At 39.4% G+C, this 21,133-nt stretch overlaps 1 protein-coding gene across 1 annotated transcript in view; it reads right to left on the reverse strand.

Moving 5' to 3' along the window:
* The window catches only part of LOC128372722 (AT-rich interactive domain-containing protein 5B-like), a 75,137-nt gene that overhangs the window by 4,256 nt on the left and 49,748 nt on the right, over positions 1-21,133 (reverse strand). Inside the window, exons 5-9 of the mRNA XM_053332860.1 lie at positions 16,116-16,276; positions 14,946-15,222; positions 9,548-9,600; positions 8,420-8,517; positions 196-403 (exon numbers count right to left, since the gene is read on the reverse strand). Coding sequence (XP_053188835.1) covers positions 196-403; positions 8,420-8,517; positions 9,548-9,600; positions 14,946-15,222; positions 16,116-16,276 — 797 coding nt within the window. The remainder of the gene's footprint in view (positions 1-195; positions 404-8,419; positions 8,518-9,547; positions 9,601-14,945; positions 15,223-16,115; positions 16,277-21,133) is intronic.

Consider the following 21,133-nt stretch of genomic DNA (forward strand, 5'->3'; position numbering starts at 1 on the left):
TTATAGTTGTTACAGTTGTTCCTCAAAGTAAAAGAAACAAGACACTCCTATAGAACTTATTATTCTGAAATTTGAAAGACAACAGAAATTCAAGACAACGGGTGAAGAAATGATGAGAAACCATATGGAAATTGAAATTAAATTGAATTAGAGCGAGAAGGAATGCTGATGAGGCAGCAGAGGTCTGTGACTGACCTGTGATTGTTCTTGGCCTTTCACCGTCTCCTCTCGGTCCCTTCTGTTCCCCTGCTTGGGATTGTTGGGGATTTTCAATTTCTTGGCCCCGACTCCTTTGGATTTGGCCCCCGACACCTTCTCCTGGATGCCCTCCTTCCTGGGTTTGGCCAAGGGGAGGGGTTTGTCCTGCTCGCCTTTAATGTGCCTCTCATATGGAAGGAGGAGCCTGAGGAGGAATGTAAGCAAAGGAACGCGGATAAGTTTGTGGTGTGATCATGTTATGTCATATCACACTTGTAAAGCACAATTACACATCTATGTTTTTGTTCATCAAAAAAATATACAACAGGTCAGAGTTTAAAAAACATCCAAAAAACTTTGTTTGAACACTCTAAAGGCTGGGATAGATCAGCTTTTCTTTTTAGTATCCATACAAGTGAATAACACAGCAAACCGCATAAGTATTTTGTTTAGTAATACCAAAAACAGAATGAGCTCCAGCTTTGCCAGAGGCATGCAGTGTATCAAATATGCTGCTTTAAACCCCCTCTTGTTTTAATACCTGGCAAGCATTAACAATCCTATTGTAATTAACTAGGTTAGGGGAAATCCAGGTTCAGGAGGGTGCCAGAGAGAGAGAGAGAGAGAGAGTGTGTGTGTGTGTGTGTGTGTGTGTGTGTAAGACAGAGAATGTGAATAAGCTGTTATCTCCAACTGAGACGGATCACATTTGGTATTAGTTTAACCTTGAGAGAAGAATATATGCTGGAGTATATATGCATGTGTTGTGTTTGAGGCTGTGGGAATGAAAAGGAGGGAAATGCTTAGATGAATTCAAATCAAATTGGCTCAAGGAACCTCATAGCATATAATATCTTATTTAATATACAATTGTGATTCACTGAGAGCGGTTAAAGCAATAAAATATCAGCTGGTAACAGTATGCTCACATTTTTAACGCACTGTAGCTGCATATGCTCCAACTTAATTAAGTCCATGAGAAGTGACAAGGAACATCCTATAGAAAAAACATTTGTCTATTTTTGATTTCTGTTATTTCTCTTCTGAATACTTGCCAAGTCAATTTTCCGTATCTGATGTCATAACTAATGGGAACATTAAGATCTGGGTAACATAACAATACCCATGTGTAAAATAATGACATGAAGAAACCAGTGAGGGAAACTTTTAGACTTTTATTGCTCAGAAAAGAAAATGGAAATTGGCATTAGACCAGAAACGAGAAAACGTTGTGGAAGAGGAAACCAAGACAACTGAAAAACTACAACATTCCTAACTTCAATAAGCTCCTCTGAAAATCTCTCCAGCTCCTCTGTCAGAGTTTGTACAATAACAATCCATAAAAGCCAGACAGAAACATGACTTTCTCAGTCATGAGAAAAAATAAGGTCTTCTCGTGTAACGACAAGAGACGGTTGCACTATTCCTTTTAAGGGACATGGCGGTAAAACAAACAATGAATCAAGAGCTGTTTCGCCTCCTCTTCAAAAGGAAGAAAAAAAAGCCTCAGAGAGTTCAAGAGGCTCTGTGGGATTTTTTGTTATTTTTCCTCTGAACAAAAGTGCTGGCAGGGAAAGCGGTGAAACTACATTTCATACAGCTGGTCTGGCACCAGGCCCCAGGCCAAGAAAGGAAATGTACTATTAAATGTGACTTATTGGAAAGAAGGAGAGCAAAGAGGTTGTGAAAGAGAAGAGGGTAGGGAAAGAGAGAAAGAGGAAAAAGACACAGAAGGAGAGAGAGAGAGCAAAAGAGGGGATAATCACATGTTAATGAGGACTAAAACTGATTCTGAATGAAGGAGCAATTCCTTAGAAAACATGAAAAACATTCAACTTTAAAATAGCAGCAGTGGTATTTATTACAAACAGGAAAGTGGTTTTTCAGATTTTCTGTGTTTATATTCTCTCAATAATTATTGCGCAGAAACAGGAAGGTAGACTAAATGTTATACAAGTGTGGATTTGATTTCTTCAGGCTGGGAAATGTGGATTCAACATGTGCAAATGTCCAGATCGCCTATCAGTGATCAAAGGCGCGGAAAAGTGGCATTTATACAGTATACCAGGGTGCACTGTTGACTATCACTATGATCTGTGGGAAAGAGATGACTGCCGTGGCCCGGGTCAACTTTATGGAATGTCAATATGGGGAGGGGGTGGGGTGGGGTGTCGCAGAGCCAGATAATGTAAGAGCTGAGCCCGGGAAAATTACTGGAGCCTTAAATAGTTCCAAATGGAGAGGCTAAGATGCTGTTTTGGCCAGGAAACCAAAATTCAGCCTCAGGAAGTTCCCCGCATTGTCAGAATTATTTGCTTTGCTACGCTTAATAAATATAAGACGACTTACCAAAACTGTAGCCCATTAAATGGTTTGCCTAATACTTTCAATTCAAGACACACACCTTTGACAGATTTATGTAAATTTCCACAAATGGCTGAATAATCATAGAAAGTTCAAGCTACATAGCATTCAGTTTTTCCCCCCTTTTTAAGTCTATAGTAGTAAAAAAAAATCATTATAACAAAGCTCTCATTGTTAAAGACTGGAATAATTTCAAGCAGTGTATATTTAACTTAGTCACGATCATGTAATATAGCAATCATAATACAATGCCACTTATATAAGTGGCAATTTCCTCCAAGGAAGGCGAAGAAGGGCTGTGCTTGGCAGCCGCTGAATTAGTTGAGAGAAAGCCAGATGTAGTTAATAATTTGGGCCACTTGGGGGCGTGTGAAGCACTGAGAGATTCCAGGAAAGAATTTCATTAAGGCAGGAGAGGCAACATTTTTATGAGGTCAATAAATACTTAACTTCCTCTCATGCCAATTTATCACCCTGCTTTTGTTTAAGCAGCCGTTTTCCATGTTGATAACAAGCAACTAAAATATACGGTGAAGAAAATAAACGTTGAACAGAGATAGAAGGATTATGTGTTAAGTGTAATTAAGCTGAGAGGATATTTCTTCATGTATATAAAACACATATCTTACTTATCTTCTTTAGAACCAGTAACATCAATGACAATGTCATTGATCACACCAGAACTGTCAACTAAGCATGTCTGTGCTTTTGGAATAATGGATAGCACACAAAGCGCCTCCCTACAAAAAAAAAGACAACTTGGCAAAAACAAGGTCACTTTACCAGCAATGTGCTGCTCTCATCTGAGTTTTGTGTTACAGGAACAAGCAGTGTGTTAAAATCCAAGAAATGCCTAAGTCACCAAATAAGTGGAAAAAACCTGCGGGCTGTTCCATTTCAACAATTTCCCTCCCATCCATGCTGAAATTAATTTTAGCTGGTGTTGTGTTAAGATCACAAGAGCTGCTTCATGTGTTAAAAAAAAAGGAAAAGAAACTATTTAAAGAGCTGGTGGACAAGCCCCGGGGGCTGTAGAAATATGTGGAGGCAAGAAAATGACTTACTTTTACAAGCCTTGCGAGGAAAAAGGAATAAAATAAGATAAAATCAAATCTTTATCGAATCTAAATGCAACGATTAAGCATCATCACAGCATTAAGAAAACAATAACTGCTGCAGAGAAAGAGAGAGACAAGTTGCCAGCAGAGGGATAAACAGACATTGTAGCTGGTCCCCCTGCTTAGGATTCATGCCTCAAAGCCCCTCTTTTGTCTCAAAGCCAAACCACTTGAGGTGACCCTCATTCATGCAGTTAAAACAGGAGGGCAGGGCAGGAATGTATGAAAAACTTAAAGTCCTTTGTCAAGTCTGAAAATACCAGATTTAAAATGACCTCTACAGTTCCCCTGGGGTTTGCTCTCATTAGATGCTGCTGCAGCAACTCACAGTAAATGTTCACTGTGACAGGTGTGAGCCAAGACTTCTAACTGTTTAAAATAAATGTGAACTATTCTGCATGAAGAAACACTCAAGTCTTTCAGTCACTCAAGTATTAATATCCAAAAATATACAGCATATGTTCCCTCTTGCTGCCCTACAGTAGACTGGAATCTCTGCAAGAATGTCATTAATTTAATTTGCTACACTGAACTACTTATTAATCTCAGTAGACTTGAATAGATTCTCATACAGTCGATTGCCTGTCACACGTCAGTGGCATAATTTGTGATTTCTCATTGCCACTGGGGAAAGAAACCTTGGACCCTTTGATTAAATTCCACGCATAAAGAAATCACCCAATATTGTGATTTGTTAGATCGCTGCCAAAAAGAAAAAAAAAGAGGTTTTATCACTGAATGTTCAATGAAGCATTTTGTCTTGGGGAAACCATCAAGCTCTCAGAGGTTAAAATAGCTGCCTGCTATTTTAGTGTAAGGAACATGCAGCTCTTTGGCTGCGTTCCCACTGAAGCTGAAATCCAGATGCAGTAGTAGAGTCATGGATATACAAAGTATTTGACCGTTCTTTTGATGCAGACAATATGTTGAGACATTGTTTTACTGTTGAGGAATGCTGACAGACAATATGCAACCATGTTCTCATATTGCAGTTCTCTCTTTGCCACCTTTCTCTCCTACTTTGTTTCTTTATATTGAGTCATTTTTGCTTCTTAGAATATGTCACTGTTTTTGTCTTTTTTGCCCTTCCTGCTTCTCTCAGTATGGGAATAAAAAGTAGAGAGGACATGAAGGTGATATCCCCTCTCTACCACCTCTCATTGTAATGAAATAATACCTTCTGCTTTAGAACAAGAGACCAGAATAACTGAAACCTGTGTTTGAACGACAAGGCAAGCTAAAGTGTAATGCGCCACATTTGATGTATCTGCAATACAGCAAGGACAGTGCAGAGAGATGCTGACTAGTGCACGATACTGAGCGTCTAGCAGAATAAAATTAAAAGAACACAATCCCCCCCCCCCCCCCCCCCCCAAAAATACTGAACTCTATTCTATTATAATTCTCAGTGTGAGCACTGGCTCAAGGTTTCCTCATAATTATGAGCAACAAATGTATTTTTATATCTGGGGAGAAGCTTTAGTGAATGCAGAAGAACATCAATACCACGAGGAATGAATAAAGGCTGAATCAATAAAACATCTAGTCGACTAAAATTGGAACAGGCGTGCATCTGTCCTAAAAGAAATACATATCTGCATGATCTGAGCTGGAGTATATTTCACAGGCCTCAGAGTCTATGTACAGTACATCCAGCAAACATCTAATTCTTTTAAGATGATGATGATTTTAAGATGATTTAATCCAAAGCCCCTCATCTGCGTTTTCTGCTATTGCCCAAAACCTCTGAGTTTTTAAATAGCAAATTATTCTAAATTGCTTCTCTGTTGCCATGGATACCCCCCTCCACAACTCTTTCCCTCCCCAATACCAACCCCGTTGTGCAATTACATTAGAGTGCCAAGGCATGGTGAGGTATTAAAAATCTGTAACAGGCAGAAATGAACAGAGATAGTGAAATGTGATGTTTCTGCAACAAGAGATCACGTAGGAAACCAGGAAGATTAAATATGTAGGAGCTGTTAAAAGGCGCTGACCTGTATAATGAAAGAAACAGCATGAAGTGCAAGGCAGGGAGTGGGATAGAGGGATAGAGAGAGAGAGAGAGAAAGAGAGAGGGGGGGGGGCAGAGAGAAAATGGCACAGCACAGAAGCAAAAGGCAGTCTATTTCAAGGTTATTGATGCCATCTTTTTCATGACCTCATTTTTAATTCAGAGCGCTGGGCCCTGACAGCTAATCTCGGGAAACGGTTTAAATAAATATCATTAAAGCTTCCCCGTAGCTGCAGCGGCAGACCTTGGCTTGGACATTTCTACATTGATTTTTTCCCCTGCGCACTAATGAACGGCGCTCCGCGACTAAAAAACAGTAACTTTGAAAATGACAATTAGCTGAGGTTATCTCCTGTTCAATTCCAGCTATGTAACTCCATTACTACCAGCGATTACCGCCTGCTCCTGGACAGCATAAATATAGTGATTATGCCCCTGGCTCCATCTTTCACAATAACATCTCCTAGGAAACCATTTCATATGATTTTACCATTAGGGCTGTAAAGGGATAATGTGTATAATTTAAAATGAGAGCTGAATGCGTGTGGATATTCACAGTCTTTAACCCAAATAACACAAAGACAGCCAAGAATATCCATTTAATTTAAAGCAATTATATCATGAAATATTGCTTCCTTTCTTCCCACTAGCTTTTTATTTCCTGCTCTTCTCTACTTTGGCCTGCTGAGACAAATCAGAAGTGATCGTTCTGAGAGAGGAGGAAAATATAAGTATTGCTCCAGTTTGTACACTGTATATTCTTCCCTCTGAATTATATTTCTGTAGCACATTGACTAATGATTAAAGGTGGAAACAAAGACGCCTCTAGGGAACAAACACACACTTCAGCGAGCCCACAAACAGCCTCATTCATCATGCGGAGAGAATGGCCGTGTTTGCTGAGTTAATACAATGAAGCTAATTGCCCTCCAAGCAGCCCAAACACCAAGGCTCAGCTAAAATTATTCCCCTGAATGGAAACTTGCTCAGCTTCAGCTGATCTCTCTGTCTCTCTCTCTCTCTCTCACACACACACACACACATACACACACACACACACACACACACACACACACACTTATCACCCACCATCACCCCTCCCTCTTACACCTTCTCTCTCTGTCAGCCTGATATTCACTGCAGTGTGTGGATATTATTGCTTTGTATTGATTCAGCATTATTTTCTCTCAGCTGCTTCTCGGTGGCTGGAGAGGGAAAGGCCAGCGCAGCAGCAGTCACACCTCAGCGCTTCCCACACAGTTTCGCCAACCCTGCCTGCCTCCCTGCGACCCTATTTACACCCTATAACGTGACGAACAGTGCATATTCTACAAGTAATTTCCATGTGGAGACTGATCACAATGATTTCAAAACTAGATTTCAAAAAAGCTATAAAAGGATCAAAGCAATAAAAGTGCGTTTGGCCAGCATCATCTCTGGAGCCAGGTGTTGAAAGTCATATCTATTATTAGTATAAATAAGGACAGCCACTCTGCAGCAGCTCCTCTTTTAAACCATATCCCTCTTTCAGGCTGTGAGGAGGAACTCAGGAAAGCAGATCAAACACTAAAAAGCACCCTCAGCTGAACATTTAGAGGCACATCATCAGCTTGTGTACCAATGCAACACACTGAATAATATACTCTCATATGTACAGTATGGTTTCACAAATTTCCTGGAAAACTACTCTGGTCGCCACTACCTGTGCTTGCAAATTCGCTTACAGCATGCAATTTTGACACAATATGAAGCTGCCCGGCTCCCTCGTATGGTACTGCTGGCACACTGCTGTATTACTGACAGGTGTGTGTGTGCCTAAGCTGTGTTGATGCATAAACCAGCAGCAGCCGGAGGGATGTGGAGAGGGTCGCTGGCCTGGAGGAATGACCTGCTTCATGAGCGACTGGTTATCTCTTGTTGGGAAGATCATATTTGGCATTTGTTTAACCTTGGGAAAGTGGGCGTGTGTGCATGTTTGTATGTGTGTGCGAGTGTGCAAACAGCACTATATAATACCCTCACAGCTCCCTCAGGATCATATCCATATGCTTGCTTTAATTTAGTTACCATCTGAGTGATGAATGTGAAGGTTCAAAATGCTGCAGTATCTGACTGAATGATTAGATGAATACATTAAACTGGTGTTTGCGTTTTATCTTGCAAGTCTGTGTGCTTGCAATGCATATAGAGGAGAAAGGGTAGTTACTGTATATACATGTGTAACCATGTAGGTTGGTTAATAATTCAAAACTTGGCTGTTATTTCTGAGCTTTTAAATCCTCTTTAGCCTGCTTATAGAGGAGCATGGGTGGAGTTTACAGCATAATTGGTTCCATAGTGCCATGCAACGAATCAATTAATCCTAAGAAAATAACTGGATTTTATCTCATCATGAATTGATTTAGGTCCATAAGGAATGCATTACTTAATACTGTTAGAACTGCACACCATAACAGTAAGAGTCAGTGATGAATGATTTGCAAACTATCCCACTGCTGCAAGAACTGTTTTTCACATATGTGTTAGTGCATTAACTTGAAACATGAACTTGGATGAAATCAATATGTGTCTTGTAGTGTCCTGATTTCATGAATAAAGCGTTGTGAAATAATGCTTGGTGCAGCTGTGCAAGGGTTTACTGATTAAACACAATGCAAACTGTTACATGGGTGCATGCATAATAATGTGCCATATATGTAACTGCCGGACATAATTAATAACTCACCTCTCATAATGTCTCCGTGTACACGTGGCGGCGCTTGTGCTGCTGGGGTTCCCGCCCAATTCATCATAGACATGCTTCCACTGTCTACGAACTGTGATCTGTAGGGACGGATGAGAGAAAAAAACTGTGATAAGATTGAGAGAAGAAGACAAAACCAAAAAGATGAATGTAAAAAGAGTAAAATTGAGAAAATATGAAAGGAAGAAAGACTAAGAAAACAAAGAGAAAAACATAAGTGGCTGACATCATTTTGTGGTCTTGGGGAGTTACTGACTCATGATGTTCCAGTTATTGAATCCTCAACACTCAATTCTCTAACATAATAAGCTCTGTTAACATCATGCAGTCACTTGTTCCTTCTTTAACCTCTTATCCCAAAACAGATGACGGGCTACAATACAAAACACAAAACTTCAGGCTTCCACAGAGCTAACAAAACCTCAGCATGAAACGTGAGATAATCAGCTGCAGATATGGGTTTTTTTTAAAGGATATGAGCCCCAATTATATGAGCTGTATCCTGTTTATAGCCTGGTCTGGCTGTCTGTTCGAATGACATTATACCAGCTAGCTAATGAAGAAACAACCATGAGCAACACATTTGACGACTTAACATCAAACATTGACCTCACTTTGGAAACATGAATAGGGAGTGAGCAAACGGCAGGTATGGCTGCCAAGTTCAATGCCCGAGCCTCACACACACGCACGCATTTCTGACTCAAGTGCACAGTTGTGGGTATATACGTGCATTTCACTTCATCTCCAACATGGGAAAAAATGAGCGATTTGACCAATTTCCCTCTGACAAGTGCAGTGCAGAGGAACATGTGTTTTCCACTGTAAGGGGGTTTTGAAACAACGGCATCATTTTCGCTAAATGTGGCTCTGAGCAAGACTTTCTTCTTGGGAAAATAGTGACTGACCTCAAGGGGCAAAGGGAGGGCAGAGGAAGAAAAGACAGGGAAGAATGAAGGGACACAGTTAGGTAGGAGAATGAGAAAGGGAGAGATAATGGAGAAAAAGAAAGGAGGAGAAGGTAGACATCAGGAAGAGTGAAGCAGAAAGAGGGTGGGAGGGACATTGACGAAAGAGAAGGAGTATATTGCCACATATGTGAATACTTACCAACTCATATCCTCCGAGTTTCTGAGCAGCTTGAAACATAGTCCAAAGGTTGACTGTAGGAGACAGAAGACAAACAAGGCAGTCAGGGACTCTGGGAAAGGACCTGAGCTGAAACACATCACGTCATATATAGTCATTACACCAGAGAGAGAAAGAGATACACTGCTGGAAGAAGTATTAAGACCCTGTGGTTAAGTACTAGCAACAATATCACACTATTAAAATACTCTCAAGTCAAACATTGCCTGTAAAAATGTCCTGCATTTCAAATTTCAAGTTAAAGTATAGAAGTATTATCAGCAAAATATACTTTAATATCTTTTAGAACATTATTATCAATATATAATATTATTATCAAGTCCTTGTACATCTACACTTAAGCAGTATTTAAATGTGGCTAGTTATGGTGGAGCTCATTTTACAAATGTATACTGTTAAGTAGTTTAATCTCTCACATTGTACCATATTTTATGAGTTGATGATATGTAAATGTGCAAAGTAACTAGTAACCATAGCTACAGTATGAAATTAGGTTAGATTAGATTACACTTTATTGTTATTGCACACAGTAATCAGTACAACCTCATGCAGTTTTGTATAATCAGATAAAACAAACTGCTAGTGATAGCATGACATTATGTTATTGTGCTATGTACAAAATCATACATGTACAGTGCCAGTGATATGATATGTCAGAAGCGTAAGTATGATAGTGAAATAAATTAAATGCAAAGTACATTATGTCCCATTGAAAGGTAGTTAAGTAGAAGTATAAAGTGTTTGATATCATCCTCAAATATTTACTGTACTATACTTGAGCAAATGTACTTAGTTACTTAGAGAGTGGAGACAGACAGATAGATAAATAGATAGATGTACACGCAATCCTTTTTTATTGGAACATGTCAAAGAAATATAATAATTAGATATTCCTGGACTGGCAGACTGAACAGCTTTTTATCATTTTCACACAAACCAATGCAGCACTTCTGCAGAAAGGATGCAAATGAATATTGAGTACTTGCACGATCACTGCTATGTGATAAAATATAGCATATGCTTCATCCTGACAAAGAGATTTGTTAACCCTCAGTTGCAGCCTGCAGGTATGAATGAAAACCATTACAAGCATCAAACGCTTGGCAATATGCTCAAACTTCTGTTTGAACTCAATGCAAATGAATTTGCATTGATTTCCCCATGCAAATAACCCATGACAGGCCATATCAAAATACAAGTCTTGTGTAATATTTTCCTAAAAATAGCCATGTTAGCCTTCAAAAAGGCTTCAAATGACTGTCTTTGAAAGAAAATATTTCCCACAAACAATGAACCACTAGTTCATTGGGGGACTTTTTGTGCCAGTGACATTTGTATTTGCTTTCTGTAACATCATTGTTTAACATTTTTATATGACGGCCTATAAATAAGAAAAGGAGGCCTCGCCTGGGGAGAAATCCATCAAAATTCAATCTGTGCGTACACAAAGCCTTGCATTTGTCAAAATGACATTTTCCTATCTCCGCATTTGACAGCATTGATTTTTTCCTTCCCTCCTCTCTGCGACCGTTGTCAATGCACGGGTGGAATAACAAAGGGAGCTGGGTAGGTTTTTCTGTTTGAACTGAGCACTACGATGTATTGTGCTTTCTGACTGTAGAAACAGAAAGATGGGCTATTTAACTAGCTTGTTATGCATCGACTGTAATTACCACAATAGCACACGGGACTGGGAGGGAACAGAACAGATAAAGGAAATGAGAGAACATGTCTTTTCTTAGATGTCTTGTCATTAGCAATTTCTTTTCTTAATTCCCCTCTATTTGGCAGGGGCAATTATCACTGAGATAAGGATGACAAAACAGGAACACAATGCAGCCTCAATGACACACCGATGGCATGGCAATTAGACAACAAGGCTGAAAGAGGGAGACAAATTGGAACTGATGTTCACAATCACATGCTGATGCCCAAGCACTGAAGCACACATGCGTCCATAATAGTGACACACACACACACACACACACATACACACACAGTTACCAGTTAATCTTGCACATAAGAGGCATTCAGAATATACAACGTAGCCACTACAACTCCGGTTTTATTCCTCCTCAACTACTCAATCCACTCTATCTCCCATTTCTTTCAGCACCTCGACTGCTCCCAAACAACTTCAATGGCAGCAGCTGTACAGGAAAGTCAATATTAACCAAGTGATAAAAAAAATAGAAGGATAGCAAGTTGTATGAATAAACTGTTGCCACAGTTTTCCTCCCTGACTGCTCTGTTCCTCAAAAGTAACAGCCATTTCCTGTGATTCAGGTGCCAGAGTGCATTCAGCCTCTATAAATGGATTATAATTCAGTAATTCAGAGCCACCTTTTCCATCACTTTTTTTTTTTAAATAGCTCTCCAAAGACAGGTGAGCAACGCCAGTTTAAGGTATTTGATATGGTAGATAGAAATAAAGAAGAAAAATGTATTAAAGCTAATTAGTCTATTAATCGATTAGTCAATTGGAAGAAAATCAGCCAGCAACAACAAGTCAGCTTTAAAGGAAAAATGACAAAGATTCTGTGATAGTAGTCTGAAAATCTTTGGGTTTTGGATTGTTGGTCAAATCAAATTAAGCCTGCAGCTAATAATTACTTTCGTTATTGATTAATCAACTAATTACATTCTCAGTTAATCATTTAGTCAATGAAATGTTAATAAATAGTGGAGAAAAAACTGCATCCATAGAGCCTACTGTGATACGTTCAATCTAAAGCTTGTTTAGTCTGACTAACAGTCTAAAACATGTGTGTTTACTGTCACGCATGACAAAGAAAAACAGGAAATAGTCATATTTGTGAAGCTAGAACATAAGCATGTTTGGCATGTTTTGCTTCAAAAATGACTGAAATGATGATCAATTATCAAAATAGTTGCTGATTAATTTTCTTTTGATTGAGTAATCGATTAATTGCTGCAGCCCTTGACCAAAAAAGAAATACAAATACTGTATGTCAATAGATGGACATCAATCGCTGTTTCCTGATATTTTAAGGGTCCAAATAATCAGATGATTAACCAGTAAAGAAAACAATCATTAGCTGCAGCTCTAAATCTATTCTGTCACCACACTACTTAACAAGGTTAGAGAGTCAGTGTAAAATAACACCTGATTATTATAGACTTAAAGAGGCCAATTGGTCTCAGATCAGCACCTTTGCTCTGAGATGTTTAATGCATACAACCACTGGAGTGGAATATAAATACAACATGAGTGTGAGGCAGGCAAACAAGTGGGCACTGTGTTAAACTACAGCAAAATAAATACGACTGGGTTTAAAATATGTTATGAGCCATGAGAGGTGAAGGCAGATCGACTGACTTTTAAAGGTTTGCATTTGTCTGTGCTGCTGTAAAGACTCCATAATTGCAGTTTCAAAAATATTGCTCAGGTACAGAAAGACTCACATCTAGTACATGAGTTGGAATACACAAAAACAGCCAATGTTAGTATTCAGCGAGGAGGTTTTATGTTTTGAAGGTGAATCAAATGGATACTGAAATTACCCAGCCAACAAAACATGGGTACGTCTGGTAAAACATTCAACCATCTGTTGCTTTGTTAAACTCCAGAGAACTTCAGAAAAAGATTATTACTCAAACACAACTAAAATAACATAATTTCAATTTCCATTACAGGAAGGCAGGTTCTTTGATCTTTTAATACATTTGTAGAGACTTTAAAGGCAAGAATATGAAAATGGCGCCAGATTACATCTAAGGGTTTGTTGTATTAATTATGATGTGTTTTCCTTTTTTTCTCTCCTCTTTACATGTGCTGATGTGTGCTCGCTGCCAAGGACGAAGTTTAAACAGCATGATTTCACCATTTAATGAGGGCCTTGCTTATGATGTGTCTGGTTTTGAGATTCAAAGCATGTAGTGTATGTTAAACAGTTGGCTCGTGGACCTCGACTTTATTCCGAGCTCAAACCGAGAAATGCCAACTAAAAGTAAAGCATGTTGGGTATGTAATTCTCCCTCAGTCCCTGTCTACCTCTTCCTCTTTCCCACTCTCTATCTCCCTCAACCACAATGGCCTATTTAAGCAACAACATGTCGGCAGTCAAGATGACAGGATTGTCAAAATACCACAGTGAGGTTAGCAGAGTCAAGGCGACCAGCTTACCTTCATGTAATAGTTTAGTGTAATGAGTTTTTACTGCACTATAAACTGTCACTGTTAAATTCTATACACATCTCTGTCTGCCTCTCCTGCTCGTCGTTAATTTACTGATGTTGCCGAGCCTCATTCTGATATGAATGACTAAATCTTCCTTGGCTCGTTTGAAATGAATGCAAATGTGATTTCTATCCTCCAAATAAAGACTGAGAAAGAAGTGAATCTGTGAACCACGGTTTGAGATGAGAGCCTACACTCTCTCGTGTGTTGCCTCAAGATCAAACGCAAAAACACAAGCTCACTTTTTCTGTTTCAAGAGACCAGAGCAGCGCCCTTTATGGTGTTTACGTGCATGTCTCTCACTCTTGTCCCGTGCACACCGAGTGCAAGCTAAGCTTCCGACCTATATTAGAAATCTTTCATCTCGAGCAGACGTGTTTCCCATACATGTGATGTTCTTTTAACACTGTTAGAGGACGTTCTTGGTTTTCACAGGAAACCCCTCTGACAACTGTGAGAAGATATTCTCTCCTCATATAAAAGCCAGCCAAAATATGCTCTGACAGGGAGCTTCCAGAGTCTTCTACAAACCGCTGGATGTGATTTTTCTCAACATAGACAAATATTCTTTTAGTTTATTATTACTACAGATTGGATGTGTTTTTTTTACAGTTTAACAGCAGTGTAATTTACTGATTTTGGGCATAGTGCCTGCTGTAATTGGCTGCCATCTCCATTTCTCCCCCCAAAGCGGTCATATAGTGGATTGTTAGGACAAAACCTGCCCTTGACTTGACTGAAAAGTAGCTCCTAGTTTCTCATCTGATCACAACAGGGGGGCACTACAGATAACGTGTGGATCACATGCTGATTAATATCCACACTGGGTTTTTCCCTGCCTATTTGACTCTTGGGTATGACTTACAGTGCAGTTTCACTCTGATGTCTAAACTGTAATTTGAAACATATGCTTCTGTTTCTTTTTTTTCTCTTTGCATGGAAATACTGAATAAGTTTTGGTAGTTTTATTCCTAAAGGTGTCTCTTATTGGGTTTTTAATCCCCTATAAGCCCTCTAACCTTCCCTAGTGGTGATATTATGACCAAAATCTGCACAACAACCCAAGGAAAAAATTCACTGTTGTACTATTGAAACTAATACACTCTATTGTTTAAACCTTGCCAATGAGGGAATAAGAGAATAAGTTGTCCTACTCACTCTGTTTGAAGCCGAGGAAGGGGATCCTCTCTATGGGCGTGTCTCTTTCTTTCATGTACTTGTAGAGCTCCACTAAGAAAGCTTGCTCCTCCGCTCTGCTCTCCTCTGATGTTTCCTCCTCTTTCTTCTCCTCCTCGTTCCTTTCCTCCTTTTCCCTGTCCTTGTCCTTTCCTCTCTCCTTCTCCTCAGCGGTGGATCTCTTGCTGAGGCCGTTGGCCTTGTGTTTGGCTGCTGATATTATTTTTCCGTTGGGTACCACTTTACAGTTGGGTTTGACCTATAAGGAGTGAGCGCAAAAAGTCAGCGGATATAATTTTAAATGGAAGTTCAACCCTTAACAGACTGTTATTCAAATGATGTCAGACAATTTGGATGAAATATGTTTGAGCTTAAGCACAAACAAATATTCTTACAGGCCACAGAAGCAGCTTCATTGATTATCAATGGAGCAGCTCCTCTTGTCATCGCAGATTAGGCACAGATTAGTTTGACTCTAGCTTCAAGAGAGAATTGCTAATATTGATTTAACTGTCCAAGGTCATAGGAATAACAGCTGTGGAAGGCTTTTAGGGTAGATACTTCCTTCACTTTGAATATTACAATCAATGTCAGACAGGCGCTGGATAAAAAGAAGCACTGAAAAATACAGAAGAGTGGCATTAATAATGCAAAATATTTCAAAATCCACTGGAAGTCATCGCTGAAAATGTTCAGTTCTTAACTGAAATGCATGACAAAAATCTGCCAACAAGCTGTGATAATTTCACAAAGTAGCCTTCAATTCTCCTCTTGAGCTAACATTATCTTGGCAGTAGTTCAATGAATATTCGAGAATACTGCCTGTTGTTCCACTGTGGGATCATGTTGTACTTTAAATGACTAAATGACTCTTATGTGGTTGAAGGAACAAAGCCACAGACAAAGAGAGTGCTGCTTAGTAACTATTACTACGATGACTGATCTGTCAAATAATCAGTCAAATAAAAAACTGTTTAATAGTTTGACCTTGTGTGCAATCTATATTAAATTTACTAGCTTGAAAATATAGTAAGAAAAACTGATTCAAAGTGACTTTTTAAATAACTTTCACAAGTCATTTAACTTTAAAACACAGTATATAATATCCACAATATACTTGATTTCTCTGATAAACATTTACGTGAGTGCTACCTTGGGACTTTTGCTCTCTGGGCTGCAGGGGTCCTGTGCGGCCACTGCTGTTGATGCCTGGCTTGACCCTGATGACCCTTGACCCTGAGCCTGACCTGGGGAGTCCCTCCTCTGAGAGATGGACAGCTTTTTCTTCCGAGGTCGCCCCTTCAAGTTAGGAGCTAAGGGAAAGGAAGACAGAAGATAAATGATTAAAACTGTGACAATGAGAATATCAATACACATTGGAAAAAAACCCTACTTTTTATTTGCTGACATTTTTAGTCTGAAGCTATTTGAGTTTTCATCTTTCACAGGCTTTTCAGAACAGAAATACAGGCGGTATCATAGCATTTCCAGACAAAAATACATTTCCTCTTTGATCACATTGGCTTTGAGCTGAACAGGACAAAGGCTATGACAGGAACATTTACAATCAGGGAAAGGAATTTCACAGGCCTGCTAGCCTGTAGCTAATTATTTCTAAACTGGATTAGTGCAACACGGTGCTGAATGGGGTAACTGGCTGCCAAATTGCTCCAATGTGCTAGTAAACATCATCCTCAAGTTCCCTCTCCGCCTAAAAAAGAAACTATATTCAAATTCAGACAGATGTATTTTTAAGTTTGAAGATGAGGGGATTGTAACAGTCAAGCATTTAGTTTAATACTATAAATAACCGATGCTGGTTAACCCAAAAAGCCACAAAAAGGAAGAAAATTTTAAAAACATATTCTGCAAAGAGAAGTATTTGATACAGATGCTACACAAAACTCAGAACTCATGACTCTATCTTCTCATGTTTTTCACAGCAGGATTGCCACAGTTGTCATCTTATCATTAGCATCTGCATCATAAAGAATTAAATTATACTATAGCACCTCAGATGTACTGATCATCATCTCTCTATTTTAGGTTTCCCTCTGGTTAGACTGCTCATGTCTTAAAGCTGAACACTGTTAATTAAAAACACATGAACCTGCCTGATAGGAGCTCTTTGTTTGAAAGGCTGGCAGATATAATTGCTCAGTTCACATTACACACACAATAAAGTATTTAAGCCCTCCAAGTCCTTTGTACACCCACGTTTATGTCAACCCGCGACTGTAATGTAACTTCTTGGCAGAGTGCCTTGCCTCCACGCAGCAACACAAACAGAGATAAGCTCAAAGGAGAAAGAGAGAGAGAGAGAGAGAGAGAGAGAGAGAGAGAGAGAGAGAGAGAGAGAGAGAGAGAGAGAGAGAGAGAGAGAGAGAGAGAGAGAGAGAGAGAAGGAAGAAAAAGAGAGAAACTTCAAATGATCCAAGTTCAGTCACGTATTTCACAGCGTCAACATTCTTTCTTTCCATCTGCAATGACAATTAAATCACATCCAAGGTTGCTCTCTGCCAAAAGGACTCTGTGATTATTTTCGTCAGATCAAATTCCCATCAAGAAAATGTTACAATAACACCAGAGCTGAATAAAACTAAGAGGCAGTCATTAAAAAGGTTAAAATGATCACGACTCAGCAACCTACGTATCACTTCATGTTGTTATTTTCACAACCGTTGCACCGGGGAGAAACCGCATAGGGAAAATTCCAAGGGCATTTGTTATGCATTTGTCATCCCTTTGGCACTGACAAAACAAGTTTTCAGCACTGTAATCTTTACTTAGAAAGCACTGGGTGTGTTTTTTTTTTCCTTTTTCCTCAGTGTTTTCTCATTCTGCTTCTCACTCTGCCTCTTTTATGCCGCCACTTACTCATTAATGCTACAAAATTACATAAACCATTTTATTTACTTATTTATTTACTTGTGTTTATTTTTGAAGCTCTGAATATCCAATGAATAGACTAATGCCACATATTGTAACATTTATAGCCTGAGCTAATTTGCAATGTTTATCCTGTGATGGATATGCAATTATACAAAACACAGGCAATAAATAGTTGGTTAAAAAAATTCAATAAAAGTGCTACTAAAGAAGATTAAAAAAAAAGCCCTAAGAGAAATAAACAGATCACACATGTTTGGCATAAATAGTGCTTTTAAAAAAAACATGTATGCAGTAATCCATCTATCCATCCATTTTCCGCTGCTTATCTGGGACTGGGTCGCGGTGGCATTAGGCTATGTAAGGAAACTCAAGACTTCCTTCACCCTGGTAACGCCCTCCTGCTCCTCCTCCGGGATCACAAGGCATTCCCAGGCCAGAGGAGATATGTAGTCCCTCCAGTGTGTTTTGAGTCTGCCCCGGGGTCTCCTACAAGTTGGATGTGCCCAGAACATCTCCAGAGGGAGGCGACCAGGAGGTATCAGGTGTCAAAACCACCTCAGCTGGATCCTTTCAATGCTAAGGGCTGTACTCTGAGACCCTCCCCCCAAGGGAGTTATACAAAACACAAACATTATGTGACTGATGAACTTATATTTGCAGGGTTGATATGTAGGAGATTTATCCTCCAACATGTGACACTGAATTAAACAAACGTCGCGTAGGTCTGAGTGAGGTCACACTCTCAGTACGGTTCTGTTTTTAGTCCCATCACTAACCCCCCTGACACCCTACACTGAGTTACATAACCTGCCTGTCTGTTTACATTTTTCATCAGGTCAAATACTGCTGTGTAAGAAAATGGTGCAATTACAGCAAAACACTGCTGCATAACATATGTTGACACAACAGTGAGCGAGTTTAACTTCATTGACTTATTGGATAAAGGACAACCTGGCTAAATGTTAAACTGGGGTCAGATGGGGCATTTATGTATTTTTGTATACATACACAGACAGGCACATAAGGTCAAGTGCTGGCAATCTTCCTCTGCTGCAGAACTGCTGATCTGCTCTCCTTGTAGCAGAGTTACATAAGAATAACACAAAGAAAATCAAATGTGGACTGACTGTGCAGATTGATTTTCTAGAATGGAAACGCAGACATTTATAGTCTGTAAAACACAAAGCAAACATCACAAGATAATGATTTTACAGCACCCTGGGAGATGTGATATTTTTACCATTCTGTGGGCATTAAGTGTTTTTTGTCACTGCTCTAGGAAAGAAGGAGACCATTGAAGTATACATGATACTTCCCTCAACATGCTGAAAACAGACATTACAGTCTTACACCAAAAAGAGCTGCTGACCAAGCTACCAAGGCCCATTTTTACTTCACATTCAGTTGCTTATTTCTGCGTCTGTGGCTTTCTGCTTATCTGACATGACGCAGTGATGTGTCTTGAAGTGACCAGATGACTCTTCGCTGGTCCCTCACAAACCCCAGAAGGCACACACACACACACGCTTGTTTGTAGCTATCTTAGTGAGGACATTCATTGACATAATGCATTCCCTACCCTAACCTTAACCATCACAACTAAAAGTTAACCCTAATCCAAAACCCATTGCTAACCTTCACCTTAAAAACAAGTTTGAAGGTGGATCAGAAAGTGAGGACTGGCCAAAATGTCCTCACATTCCAGGTATAAAACTCAACTTGGTTCTCACAATGATAGCCACACACACACACACACACACACACACACACACACACACCATAAATAAACACAACAGTCACAGATACACACTGCTTGTAATGCTCAACAGTGGTGAATAGCATTCTGGATCACGGCTTCTTGGAGGGAGATAAGGCCATGCACACACACACACACACACGCACACACGCACACACACACACACACACACAAACACAGGTAAGGGGTATTCCCCCCGGGTGTGAATCCATCATGTCTTGTCACAGAGCACAACCCCTGAGCCATGGAAGTCATGATGACTTCAACGACGAGATGCTCAACCTGACAACTTGATCAGCCGCTCTGAGCTCTTAACGGCCTTACAACACAGCTTTGTCTAATATTTCTCCCCCCTCAGATTCAATTAAACACGGCCCTAATACCACTGTTACATTGCCATTCAATTGATGTCAATGATAATGAAAAACTCATTAGTGACAGCTCGGGAAGGGTTCTGACGGTTCTATGCATCAACAGAGCAGAGCCACGGGGAACCACAACAAAATGGACTGATTGATTGAAGGGCTGCTGGGAATGGAGAGACATATCAAGCTGACTGGAGAATTCAGCTGATGGATGCCTCAGTTGATAACACTCACAAAATTGACTGGAAAAAAAGCTCGATACCTACATGTGTTCACTAAATGATTATCTCTTTTAGAGTAGAGTGCTTTCTGAAATCTCTTTAAAGTAGATGGACAAATGATGAAACCAAAATTAGAAGCTTAGGGATCTAAAAAAATATGTGATTGTACTTTAGTAGATTAACATTTGATATAATCTATCACAACTCACAACTGTGTGCAGTGGTTACCTATTTTTATACCTATTTTTAGCCAGGCTAGCATTGTGGATGAAGGGGTCAGTCCACCACTTTAATCCAGACTGAAATGTCTCAATAACCATTGGATGGACTCTTACTAAATTATAGTGTAGAGATAACTATAGTTGTAGAGATAAAAAGTTTTGCTAAACTAAAAGGTGAACTAAGCCAACTGTGGAGAGCCCAGGGACCGTTATTTTGCAATCTTTATTAATCATATTTTGGAAATGTGCAATCAAGGAGTTATAAATGTTGATTATTCATTTTATGAGCATTCATAAAGGTCATACTGACATAAATCATTCATACAAGTTGCTACAATGTAATAATTACTCATGACAAAGAACACAACTCTGGTCTAACAGGCCATAAAAACTAGAGAGAGCTCAATGAATAACATTTAGTCAATTATGTATAAATGAACTGTTAAAGCGACATTAAAGACTTTCCCAGACAAACAGACACTGACTGACTGGAGAAGAATCTGCTCATCTGCATTTTTATGAAACAAAACTCCCACTCATGTCTTAACTCAAACTCTTAATTCTGCAATTTAACTTCAACTTTTTCTCCACATAATGAGATCTAAGTTCAAACAAAGAGGTGAAGGAGGAGGAGGATGAGTGAGGCATGACTACAACAAGCAGTGGTAGGTGAAAAACATGTTTTGACATATTTTGTCCCCTCACTTGGTTGCAA

The sequence above is a fragment of the Scomber japonicus genome, chromosome 14 (genome assembly GCF_027409825.1).
Source record: "Scomber japonicus isolate fScoJap1 chromosome 14, fScoJap1.pri, whole genome shotgun sequence".
NCBI lineage: Eukaryota > Metazoa > Chordata > Actinopteri > Scombriformes > Scombridae > Scomber > Scomber japonicus.